General features: G+C 40.6%; 1 protein-coding gene across 2 annotated transcripts; it reads left to right on the plus strand.

Annotated features, from left to right (window-relative positions):
- Positions 1-2,387: 2,387 nt before the first annotated feature.
- Positions 2,388-12,660, plus strand: blk (BLK proto-oncogene, Src family tyrosine kinase). 2 transcript variants are annotated; one of them, XM_062412069.1, is made up of 14 exons: positions 4,837-4,921; positions 5,774-5,844; positions 5,946-6,042; positions 6,383-6,413; positions 7,262-7,355; positions 7,453-7,551; positions 7,647-7,750; positions 7,857-8,006; positions 8,384-8,536; positions 8,624-8,803; positions 9,562-9,638; positions 10,494-10,644; positions 11,664-11,795; positions 11,968-12,660. In XM_062412069.1, the coding sequence occupies exons 3-14, from the start codon at positions 5,947-5,949 to the stop codon at positions 12,168-12,170; spliced, it is 1,470 nt and encodes a 489-aa protein (XP_062268053.1). In that variant the 5' UTR covers positions 4,837-4,921; positions 5,774-5,844; position 5,946; the 3' UTR covers positions 12,171-12,660. The 2 variants fall into 2 exon arrangements, with proteins under 2 accessions (XP_062268054.1, XP_062268053.1); XM_062412070.1 differs by lacking the exons at positions 4,837-4,921; positions 5,774-5,844; positions 5,946-6,042; positions 6,383-6,413 and adding an exon at positions 2,388-2,634.
- The last annotated feature ends 803 nt before the right edge of the window (positions 12,661-13,463 follow it).

The following is a 13,463-nucleotide window of genomic DNA, read 5'->3' on the forward strand; positions in this document are numbered from 1 at the left end:
AAATTAGTGAATAAAATTTGTGCGTTTTTTATATTTTATTTTAAGGAGGGTTGGAGAAGAATGAATTAAATCCTTTTAGTCTTTACCATTTACTGAATTGTCCAAGATAAATGAAAGCACAATAGAATTCCCATACACAAGTACAATCTACTGCGGAGGCAAGGTGTGTGAATGGGGGCGTGAGGCCGTCTGTTGAGACTTCCCTCATTCTCCCTCCACAGTGAGCCCCATTAGATGGAGCTGATGGATGTGCTCCTCTCACAGTTTCTGTTTGCAGTCTCCTGTGCTCGGGTGACACACATAATTGGTGTCACTCTGATTGACTGCATAACACCACGCCGAGGTGCAGGCCTCGAGACGGGAGCATCTAACCGCGCGGGCCGACCGGCATGCAACAGTCCACTACTCCACGTCTCTGACCCGCTACAGCCGCAATGTCAATTTGTTTGAAATGACGCCAAAATATCAACACAGATCGATGCTTTTCTTATATGAGTAAAATCTTTCTTCACAGTTGCGCTTCTCCTCTCTCTCTCTCTCTCCCTCCCTCTCTCTCTCTCTCTCTCTTTCTCTCTCTCTCTCTCGCACTGACACAAACACACACACATAGCCACATGCACTAACCCACACAAACCCTGACACATATGTAGACTCAGACTGGATAAAAATAACAGGATACGTAAACTAAGGCAATGTATGGTGACCCGGGGCTTTTTTACAGTCCAAACAAAAAGACCCCAGATGAACACTGTAAGCTGACATCTTGATCACTATAACCAAATTATTTCTAGAGCATTTGTTCTGGAACGATTCTCTCCAAGCTTTTTGATCCATATAAACGGCCGATCACTTTATCCAGGATCACTATAAGTGGTTTCCACTGTTTCTAGGACCATATGAGCAAGATATGTTTCTCTTGAGCTCCACTGCGAGTGAATATTGAACTCCTGTTCCAGAAAGCTCCAGTGGAATGAGGATATTGCTCCATGTGATTGCTCCATTCGTACTCAAATAAGTGAACCGCAGTCACCAAACAAGTCAGGCAACTTGAAATGACCTGCAGGTGGAGCATCAGTGTGTGGACGGTCTAAAGAAATGTTTATTCCTTCAGCATGAGGGAGGAACTGTGTCCGTTCTCCAGAATAATTTCCATCCTAGAATATTGTTTACACTTAAAAAGCACTCTTAATTAGTAACCAGGACTAGATTAAAAAAAACAGGCTAGAGTAAACTAGAGTTTGCTGGGATCAAAGTGGGAACTTGTGGCTCACTGTTTGATTCAGTGGGATGACTCTAATCCTAAAGACTTGTGGAAAAGCAGAGTGTTTTTTTCGAGGAAGCACCTGCTCGCTGGCACAGAGTTATTTCCACGGTAAACACTGGAGGAGTGAGGAACGTCATCCGGAGCACAATAATAAGGGGCTTTCCCAGAGCCATGTTTATCCCGGAGCAACTTGCCACTGGAACAGCTGCATGAAGGTTTGCACTCAACTGCCGATGTGTGTTTTAAAGAAATAGGTCTGACAGGTAGCATGTAACCGAGGAGCGTGTAGGGTTTTGTACTCATGTAATACAAGTAAATGGCAGATAGAAACACAAAACAATTAAAAATATATATAAATATGCAGGAAACACTGACACTATCCAACATATTAAGCCTGACGTCCGCTGTGCTGACAGGCTGATGGAGGAAAAGTGAAGCTCTCCTGAGGCGTCCCATGAGGAATGGCTGCGGCGCCTGTTGAATACATCGAGGTGCTTCAATTGTTCCTTGTTTATTGACAATCACTTTGTCTTTTTTTGGGGGCAAATGCAGGAGCGAGACCGTCTCTCACTCCATGTGTGACAGAGGACAGAACCGGTTCCCACAGAGGCAGGAAGTCAAAGAGGGGCCTCTTGTGATGCAGAAGGGGGATCAAAATTGAGGAAAGTGTGTTCGTGATGATAGGTGTGCGTGCGTGCATGTGTGTGTTTGTATGTGTATTGTTTGTATGTTGTATGTCTATATTGACGTCTATGTGAGGGCCATTTTGAGCCTTAAACCTATGGAGTGAAAACAATTTTCGGAAAGTAAGGATGTTGGGCTAGGGAATGAATTATACCTTTGAGTGTCCTACCTAAGATAGAAGTACAATGTTATGTGTGTGTGTGTGTGTGTGTGTGTGTGTGTGTGTGTGTGTGTGTGGTGTGTCTATGTTATAATAAACACGTCTAATACTTTAAACAGCACTTAGAGTACAGCTTCTAGATAATATTCAAATTCTAATCTTCATGTTGAATATATAGAAAGCTGAACCCACGCACACACAAATGTAAAACACACACCCAAGCGGGACATTTTCAGTCACATGCACTGCACACTCACATTAATAATGGGAGCTGAAAGCAGCCGTTGGCACCATGTACGCTTTTTGGCACAGGGGTGGTCAGGACTGCGTGAGCGAAGGAGACCCACGCTCCCTTTCTTTCCCACTGTTGTTCAGGTTATCCTGTGGGGCCACTTATGACCCTTCTGCAGGCAGGATGCAATGTCTGGGGACCCCAACCGAGCTGTACACAAGCATCCGCAAAGCCCTGGGAAGAAAACAAGGGCTGATGGAAAACCAGAAGACGAGAGTATAAAGAGAAACAGCGGTTAGTAACCAGGACGCACTCAATAACAATCACCATGCACCTGCAGCCTGTGTGTGTAAGAATGTGTGTGTGTGTGTGTGTGTGTGTGTGAGCGTGTGTGAGTGTGTGTGTGTGTGTGTGCAGTGAAGTGAGGTTGTTCATTCAGAGAACTCCAGCACAACACGGTCCCCACACACAGCACAGGTGGTCCAAACAGAAACCTGTGAAGTCTTGCCCAGAGAGTAATATCCCCACACTGCGTGTATTATAAAGCCCCCCCCCACCCAATAGGAAACAAACACTTCCAGTGCTGTAAGATTTATTGTTCTCCGCACTAAGAGGGTACAACTTATTCTGAATGACACCTTCCTTATCAAAGTTCTTTGATTCATTTGATATTCAACAAGGGGTGGGGGTAGGGGGGGCATATTGTGTTGTGTTTATGGTCCGATGGAAATGGGTGAATTCCCTCCACCGCTGCATATCACGGTGACAATAGGAAAGAGCTGGTTAGCTGGTGTGAAAAACCAAAGCATTGTTGTACTTTGATAGATTGACCGCACATCGGCTCGATTCCACATCCGCACACTGGCCTCGGCACCACATACAGAGGATGCAGCACTTTATTGAATCTTTTAAGTCAATTTCGTGGCTGTCTAATAATAGACGTGACGTGAGTACAGGGGAAAGTGGAAGTGTCTTGAAAGAAACACACTTTTGGTGTCTTCCAGTGCCATCTGGTGTCATGTAAGGGGAACCTCAGAAACCAGTTTAGCATATGGAACATAATCCCTCAAACATGGACCGCTCCATGGTCCTAGAGGTAAATACAGTCTCCGCAGAGATTTAAAAAATCAAAGCACTAGTGATAAGAGGAAATCAACCAAACCTGTATTTTAGGAATCATCCTTGTGGAGCACTAACAGTAAGGGTTGAGTATTTTAACACACAACGTCTTCTCAGTGCAAAATACATGACAAAATATGTATCTGTTGCCCATGTAATCACACCCCAAACAGGTTTATTTTACCATTAAAAAAGTACGTATTATGTATTAAGCACTTGTGGTGGATAAATGCATTTGCAAGTTTCCCAACATTATAGTGATAATATTTTTTTTTTTAATACACTAGTAAATAGGAATGGTGTCTTTCCTTCACATAAAAGTACAATAGCTCTTAAAATAATCACAATAAAAAGTCTTTAGAGTTCATTGATTCTGCTGAACCGACCTCAGAACTACTTATAAATTACAGTTAGAGTATTACAGTAATTAAAGTATTAGTGCAGACTATACAAACATCTGTCTGTATAATAAGGAGCTTTACCTATGTGGTGTTAGAGTCTATGTTCAGCAGGTTATAGGTCAAAGCAGGTTTGTAAGGAAATAAACACTTTTATAAAAAATAAAATTAACTCAAGATACACGTACGCTTCAGAAAAAGTGTTAAAAATATGGTAAGAACAATATTTACAGATCTGGTAGCCTTCAAGACTAAATGCATATACTGTATATGAAAGAAACACTTCCACTCTTCCCATGAGCACTCACTTTATTCTGGGTTTGACTCATTACTTGTTCCGAGTCCATCTAGTGGTGTTGATGTGTACCACTCTTCCAAACCACATTTTTGCAAAAATGCATTGAGGTTTATTCATTAGAAAAGTATTATGGTAGACATAAACAGAAAAGAGGAACTGAGACGTACGTCATGGAAAGCCTGCTCTTTCTGTGAAACAGTACCCAACCCTTGACCACACTCACCAACACTCACTCAGACACTTACATAGAACAGCCCAGCAATGCACAGCATGGCACGGCACAGCACAGCCCAGCCCCCTTTTCCGCCGCAGATCAAAATGACTAGCAGTACAAAAAATAAAACTCACACACAATTGGAAATAGTCTCATCTCAGTGTTTATATCAAGGATGAGACTATATTCGTTTATTTCACACACACGACAATCAGGTGAAAGTTAAGGCATCAAAGTTAAGTCATGTTGTTAGAGGACCTGCAGGGGGGGGGGGGGGGGGCAAGAGAAGCGATGACCAGACAACATAAATAAACTGCAGGCGGGGGGGCAAGAGAAGCAATGACCAGACAACATAAATAAACTGTTGTCTCTTTACTGTAAAGTCAGTGTAGTTCCCCTGAGGGGGGGGGGGGGGGGGGGGGGGGCGAGAGAGAGAGAGAGAGAGAGAGAGAGAGAGAGAGAGAGACTGACAAGCACTTTTTGATGAGGAACTTGAGACTTCTTAACATGTGGAGTCGGTTTGACGACTGCAGACGGGGGGACTAGGTCAAGGTACTGTACGACTTTCTCACTATACACGACTGACAGTTAGTACTGTACTTCTACTGACAGGTAGAAGTACAGATACTGTAATGATATTCTGAAAATGTGTGTACAATTTAAATGACTTTGAATAAGAGAAAAAACTATTCCTAGGGTGTGTGAAAATAGCACAATGACAATATTCATACTATAACTAGGTGTTGCAGCAGAGGTCAGTTACAATGAAAACACCTGTCGCACTTAAAATTTTTTGTGTTATACTTAAATATAGATATGTTAAATAGTAATTTCTCAACAGCGGTGCAACATGTATTATTACCATTAGAGTTTTGTCACACATTATTGAAAAGTCAAGTCAACAGAAGTCGCTTTTTTATTGCATATTAAAAATGGAAATGATAATTTAACATCAGACGTAACTCAATGAATATGTTTTACTCGTCGTTTTTTAATGTACAAGCTTACACTGGAACTGTTGTGGGAAATAAGATTCCTTTCTAACTGCTAATTATTCAAACTTTGAAATGTGCTCTCAAGACTCTGAAATTCTGATAAGTATTTATCCTAAACGTCTCATGGGGCCGCTTTAACAGACTCAGGAACAGCAGTGACACGTGAAAAACATTGGTAGTTTCACTCTGACACCAAACAAAGAACAAATTCACAATATCCTTCCCCTATTTATGTCTCTGACATGACAGTGTGGCGTAAACTGCAAATGCAAACGGCACCATCCAAGTCTGTAAACTTATTTTTCCACTTCCTCATATGAAAGCCAATTTATTTGGTGCATAAATAGACACGGTAACAACAGGGTGATATTATTTAGCAGTTCACAGTGCGTTACATTCATTCCTCCAGCACCGGGGATGAACTCAGAGACAAGGCCCTGCAGTGAGAGGAGTGGAGGCTGAAAACATCTGCTTCCTCAGGTATGAACATAAACAACTAACATGTGTGTTGCACCTGTCTTGTTATTAGTATGTGGTTTAGCTGTAGAAAGTAATTGTTTCCATTTTATATATATATTCAGGATGGGCTGTGCTTGGAGTGACCAGGAGCGTGTCAACGGAGGCGACTTCTACAAAGCAAAACACAAATCTCCGGCCTCTCACCCGCTGAATCTCACTGTAAGTAGAATGCTCTAAGGAAAAACTTGATCTTGTCTCATAGATATCAGTCCTTTAAAAGCACATGATTTTATTGATTCATGTATCATTGTGTAGGAAATCATTGAAAATATCTTATCACAATGTTAAAGACTGTGAAAAAGATATCCTGGATTTTCCAGTTTTGTAATAATACGTCCACCAAGTATGATTACTAATAAAAACCAGTATATCCTTGGCGGAGGAATTAAAACTATACTGTGATTTGAAAATAATCTGTTCTGTCTTTGTGTTCATTTTTCATTAACTGCCGGCTCATTGTGAATGTTCATGTCAAAAAACAACTTCTTCTGTTCTTTAGGCACAAAGTGGAAATAACCATTTGGAGAATGGTAATGACTGAACACTGAACTCACGTAACACGATTTTCTACTCTTTCTGAAAAAACAGGCCAGTGTTAAATTGTGTTTAGACTGCTGCTGTGAGGTTAGGTCCAGTGATACAGATCTCAGCTGTATTTCCTCTGTCCTCTTCTGGGTGAAACATGAGATTATTCGCGAAAGATGAGAAAAAAGTGTGCATAATGTCAAAGACATTGTCAAAAAATACAGAATTCTTATAGTGTAGAGAAGAATAGTAAAAAAAGTAAGTTGAATACACTTATTTTACAGAGGATTAGAGGATTGTGCACAGAAACAGGCCTTTATTTATTTATTTACTATTTACTTTTTTGCTCATTGTTGTTTTTGTTTCTTACTATGTTGTTTTGCTTTTTCTTTTGCTCTTGTTGCATTGTAGCTGCGCTGTTGCTGTAAACCCTCAAATTTCCCCACTGTGGGACTATTAAAGGATTCTGAAATAAGAATAGAAAATTGAGTATTATAAATAGAAATTGCTTCGTGAACTCGCTTCCTCTAACTGTTCCCTCTGCCTGGATATATTATTATCATATCTAAATATATATTATATACTATATAAACTGTACTATTTTTTATATACTGTCTAACAATAACATTACCATCATATCATCAGTACTATTACCATCAACTGCCACTCCACCTTATCTACCTATTTATCTTGTGTTTCTCTTTTTTTATTCTTTCTACTGCAATATTTTACATTTTATTCTATTGTATTGAATTATATTGTATTCAAATGTACCGGCTGCTATGACGACTTAATTTCCCTTCGGGGATGAATAAAGTAATCTATCTATCTATCTATCTATGCCTGACTTTAGAAGACTACGTGTTTGTGGCACTGCACGACTTCGAAGGCAGCAACGACAACGATCTGCCTTTCAAGAAAGGAGACCGACTCAAGGTTCTGCAAGAGTAAGTCTCATCACACCGTCCCAATACGATTCAGCGTTTACCCAGCAACAGTGAAAAAAACAACAACAAACAATGATCATTTCCTTTTTATTTGAAGAAATGGAGAATGGTGGCGGGCGAGATTGCTGGCGACGGGACAGGAGGGCTTAATACCGTGTAATTACATCGCCAGAGCAGACACGCTGGAGGTGGAGAAGTAAGCAACGCATTTTAACACAACACTAGTGGCAGATATAATCCAGCTCTGCAACAACTTTTAGAAATAAATGTTGTTGTTCTCTCTTTTCGTAGATGGTATTTCAAGAACTTGAGTCGGAGGGAGACTGAGCGAATGCTTTTGGCGCCTGGTAATAAACCGGGTGCCTTTCTAGTTCGAGAGAGCGAGACCTGTAAAGGTGACTCACCATCAGTCTCTTTATCTGTTACCACACAAAGACAAATGTCAGTGGCGCCAAATCTCAGGACGCAGAACCGGTACCATCTGTGTGCTTTGCCCCTCAGGGTCCTTCTCGCTGTCAATCAGAGATCATGTAGCGGAACAAGGAGACATGGTGAAACACTACAAGATCCGCACTCTGGACAAAGGTGGCTTCTACATCTCTCCTTCCACCTCGTTCCCAACACTACAGGAGCTGGTCACGTACTACAGCCGTGAGTAGAGTTACAAAAACACTGAAAAATGATGAGAGAACTTGAATGAGTTCATTTGAGCTCACAAGGCGCAGAAGAGACGGGTGCACAAACAAGCTAGACCCTTGTGGTGTGTCATGCATTTCCTGTGTGAGTCTTTCCACCCCTGCGACTAAACCACAAGATAATGAGGCCAAATCTCTAGAATAGCTGCCAATGCACACCGACTTATGAACATTACATCAGCTCCCACAAAGAAACACTATCAAGACTGTTGAGGAAACTGTTGAGGACACGAGAGCTCACAAACCCTGTTGTGTTTCAGTGAAATGTGTCACAGCAGCAATGAAATCAAAAAGAAAAGCTGTTTATTATAATTTGTGTCCGATTGGCCTCAGGTATCGCTGATGGTCTGTGTCGGCGACTGTATGCCCCCTGTAATCCCAATGAACTCCAGCTGCCGTGGGCACAGGACGAATGGGAGATTCCCAGAGAGACGCTCAAAATGGTGAAGAAGCTGGGAGCTGGGCAGTTCGGAGAAGTGTGGATGGGTGAGAGAAAGCTGCCAACGTCACCGGAAGACATTTGATGAACAGAGACAGTGCAGTGAGTCTCACTGCTTATGATCCTTACTACAGGTTTCTACAAGAACACCCAAAAGGTGGCCATTAAGACGTTGAAAGAAGGAACAATGGAGCCTAAGGCCTTCCTGGAGGAGGCCAACCTCATGAAGCGGCTGCAGCATGAACGACTGGTGCGTCTCCATGCTGTGGTCACGAAGGAGCCCATTCTCATCGTCACTGAGTTCATGATCAATGGTAAAACACTGAATAAACGGGGGGGGGGGGGGGGGAGATTTATATAAATATTTGTAAATATATCTTTATATAGTTCAACCTATGAGCCTAAACATCTTCAATACAAGATAGTAATAGGTAAAGCAAACTGAGAAAACAATTGAGAGGCAAAAAAAAAATCATATTTGACTGATATAAACCAGGGATTTCAAAATTATGTTATCCGGTAGTTGATTCAATTCTGTGATTATTTTTTTTTTCTTATTTATTTTTACAGTCGTTTTAATTTAAACATTCTCAAAGCACAGAATTAACCACTTATGATGTCACTCAGGAGACAGTGTAACTCTTAGAAACCAAAGAAGGCGAAAAGGAATTCCTGCACCTGATCCAGATCTGCACCAATATTTAATGGCGTCTTACCTGAGGAAATCCATCCAGTTTTTTTTTTTTTTTATCTTGCAATAAACCAACCAACCAAACAACCAACAAACAAACAGACACGGGTTGAAAACATTACCTCCCAGAACTCCACCAACGACTTTATACCAAGCTGATGTTTGTTTTTGTGTTAGTAGCCACTAGGGCCTTAAACAACCTTATGGCTCTATACTTAACAACATCATTTAAATTTGATCCCTCTCCGTATGTCGCAATCTGCCTTTCCGCATAACTGAAGGACTTTAACTGGACTATGAAACTGAAGTTTCCACTCGATCATCTTTCATTTCTTTATCTGATGGAGTCACTTCTCTTTTTTCTTATTTTCTCACTGGCAGGATGTCTCCTGGACTTTCTGAAAACAGACGACGGAAAGAGGCTTCAGCTCAACAAGCTGATAGACATGTCGGCGCAGGTGAGGAAATATATAATTATAATCTTCAAGTTTCTATAATGTTTGTGACATCCTTTTATTGCCAACCCATAACATCTCTCTTTATCTTTAGCCCTTTTCTTTGCTGCTGTCATGAAACCACACATTTTTTGGCATACTTTACCACAAACAAAAAAATGGACGTTATTTCTGACCTCAAAGACTATTTTTAAATGCGAGCTGTTCTAAAGTCACTCTGTTGTATATTGTAAACTCTGACACCGGCCAGGATGTAAATACGCGTGGAAAATGTCAGCAGCAGCTGTGAGGTTTTCTGATGGGGGCCTCTGCTCGTCTGGCTCAAAGCCTCGCCCTGCATCAATTATTAACATCCGGACAGGAAATGTTTTTTTTTTTTCCCACTCACTCTGAGCTCTCTCAGAACTCAGAGGCATGTTGAAGGGCAGAGAGTCGTCACATCCTTTTAAACCCACTTTACTGCCATTACTCTACATTTACTCTACAATTCATGTATCCACACGCACAATGTAGCGGCCCTGTTGCATGTGCTCCTCTACCGTACACACTGAGCAGAGAAAATCGACTTCATAAAAAATCTCCCTAACCCTAACCCTAAACCTAACCCTCGACACAAACTCTAAAATGTATTTATTTCAAGTGCAATTTTCCAATTTCTGGCAAAATTTTATAGATTAAAAAAGACTTTCTGTTTCCTCTGTTTTATAATACTCTACTTAGCATCAAATAAAAAAACTTTTATATGTAAAGTGTGTTTCTCCGTCATATATAAACCATATATTAACTTAGCATTTGATATGTTCATTTCCCTATAGTCCTGTTTCTGATGCTCTTTTCCGGATTTCTTTAACATGACAGATAGCTGAGGGTATGGCCTACATCGAGAAGAAGCACTACATCCACAGAGACGTGCGTGCGGCCAACATACTGGTCAATGAGACCCTGCACTGTAAGATAGCAGACTTTGGCCTGGCCAGGATCATCGAGACGGAATACACGGCTCATGAAGGTACGGCACGCCTCGTCGTTCAAACATGGTTCAATAAATGAGTCCACGGCCACAGCCAGACGTTTTGAAATTCTTTAGTACTCCTTCACCCTGGGGCGGATTTGACCATGCACTAAAAAAAAGTATTTTTATTTTCTTTATTTTACTGCCTCCCCAACAAAAAGTCTAAATTACATAACATTGCATTAATATGGCAAAAATAGGCCACAGGCAACACTTATCAGCTTAAAAGAGAGAGCTTGGTTGCAAGCACCTTACAAGCACATGGTGTGGAACTGTCTCAACTCAACTACACATCAACAGTTGTTTGCCTGGCATCAGCATACATACTGCAATCAGCCTCATTAATTAAATAATATAAAGTCACCCTAGTTCGCTAAACCGGGAGAAAAATGCATACAAATAAATTAAGAGATTAATTATATTAAAAAAATAATAATAATAGCAGCTACGGCTCCAACGTTTGATGTGCATTATTTTAACCAGTCTAACCACATGCTGTCGTTCTTAGGCAATTGTTATCACGTGCTGTAGAGGAAGTGCAATACTAGGAGATATAGATCAAATCTTTTATCACAATTCTTTATGTGTATTTTTTTTTATCCGATTTATATTTTTCAATATTTCTTTATTCTTGCCCTGCTGTTGTTTCAATTGTCCCAGTTGTTGGACTAATAATTACATTGTGATGTTTATATTGTGTTTTCGTACAAAATAATAAGGGGAGGATGAAATATTTCAACTAATCCAGTGAATCCAGTGAAATACATTGTAATACATAATATTTTCTGGCATTGACACAGAAAGGACAAATATAACCAAAGGTATAGAACGTGTTGTCCGTGTCAACAGTCATCAGATATATATATCAAGATATCTGTTATATCTTGTTATGTCATATATTCACCTCATATTAAGGAAGTAACACACACATGCACACTCACACTCACACGTACAACCTCTTCAGTCACCAGCCAATTCAACAAGACGTTTTTCTCCCCTTTCTTCCTGACAACCAGGGGCTAAATTTCCCATCAAATGGACGGCACCGGAGGCCATCAACTTTGGCACATTCAGCATCAAGTCGGATGTGTGGTCCTTTGGGATCCTCCTCACAGAAATAGTCACCTATGGAAGAATACCTTACCCAGGTACAGGAACCAGAGCAATACATTAACATGTGGATGTTTAGCAGGACATATGTAGTAAGGAACTATATGGTAATCCAACCAATCCAAGTGCTACTGTATGTCGCTCTCTTGTTCGCTGCAGTTTACCTTACGTTTATTAGGATCTCTCACTAGTCTTTCTTCTCGTAATCAGGGATGACCAACCCGGAGGTGATCAGGAGCCTGGACCTCTCGTACAGGATGCCTTGTCCGGAGGGCTGTCCCGAGGAGCTCTACGACATGATGATGTCGTGCTGGAAACAGGCGCCTGAGGAGCGGCCCACTTTTGAGTTCCTGCAGAACATGCTGAATGACTTCTTTATCGCCACAGAGGGACAATATGAGACGCAGCCGTGATGAAAGCAAAGACTAAATGTTTCCTGCCGATAAAGACAGAAGCGAGACATGAACGGATGGAGGATCAAACAATTCTCCCTTGGATCGATCCTTTTTTCTTTTCTTTTTTTACACTTCGAATGGACACATTTTTTTCTACTTGAAGAATATTAAAGCTTCTTATTTATGGCTCCTTCTGTCTCTAGCAGCTGTAAGACTGAAGGAGCTTATGTCAATGTCAGAAAACAGAATATTTTAATTTACTTAATGTCCTCCTACAATTGATGACTCCCATTCAACTGAAAGTCATGAGACTAGTAAACAAACGATACACAGAAATGTTAAGAAATAAGCATGAACAGCTATAGATTTAATGTTTGTTTGAAACAGACACAACTGGCCTGAGATTACATGCACAATACTTGCACTTTTTATTCTTTCAATCATTCAGTGGATATATAAAGAAATGGATTTTAAAAGTGTTTTTCTAAATAAAAATATTTTTCCTGAATTTCATTCCTCAAATTGTGTATTAGAGAATTGTTGTCACTTCAATGTGTGTGTCTTACTCTTTACATTTAATTAAAATGTTTAAGAGTTCTGTGCTCAGCAGTGAGATTATGGAGCCACTCTTCAGTGGGTCTGCATGCAAAACGATGTGACATTCAAACATCACTTTTCCACTGATAGAAACCAAGTTTTTTTTAATCTAATTTCCAAGTATGTTCAAACACAAAGCTGCAGAAAAGAGGAACATCCAAATGCTTCAACTTAAAACACAAACTTTACGATGCATGTTTAGCTCAGCACAAAGTGTGAGAGTAAACAGAGGCATACAGGACCCCCCCCCCCCCCCCCCCCGCCCCCTCCGGAGAAACCCTCCCTGTGGGGGCTCAGACAGCATCTCTGAGATAAGAGAGCGGAATGGGATTAAAGTCTGCCATTTCCTGAAAGGAGCGGAAACAGGAAGTGTGTGTCAGCATTCCTCAAATGCCACAAAGCCAGAACGTGCTAAATGTTTTTTCACATGCTGCTAGTTGAGAGACGTTGTGAAGAAGTTGTATCACTTGATTAAGTCAATTAAGCGCCCTTTGAAGTGTGAGGGAGAAAGAGAGATTTATGTTATTTGATATCAAATTAATTTATCAATAATAATAATATAAAGGGAGTAAGATTAAAATGAGTTTGGATGTGAATGAACTCAGAATCAGCAGCGACTGTGGTATGAGTCCTATTTATGAATATCAGTGATGGCATTTTAATGGCAGTTGAGGGTTATAAGCCTATTCAAAATAAGAGTTACCATACTCCCAT

This window comes from Platichthys flesus, chromosome 18, assembly GCF_949316205.1.
Source record: "Platichthys flesus chromosome 18, fPlaFle2.1, whole genome shotgun sequence".
Taxonomy (NCBI): Eukaryota; Metazoa; Chordata; class Actinopteri; order Pleuronectiformes; family Pleuronectidae; genus Platichthys; species Platichthys flesus.

What these genes read in the sequence shown, in the direction of transcription:
- blk (XM_062412069.1), top strand. Translation starts at nt 5,947, where the DNA reads ATGGGCTGTGCTTGGAGTGACCAGGAGCGTGTCAACGGAGGCGACTTC. An exon ending in TGATAGACATGTCGGCGCAG is followed by an intron (nt 9,639 to 10,493) that starts GTGAGGAAATAT and finishes TTAACATGACAG; the next exon opens with ATAGCTGAGGGTATGGCCTA. An exon ending in TGGAAGAATACCTTACCCAG is followed by an intron (nt 11,796 to 11,967) that starts GTACAGGAACCA and finishes TCTCGTAATCAG; the next exon opens with GGATGACCAACCCGGAGGTG.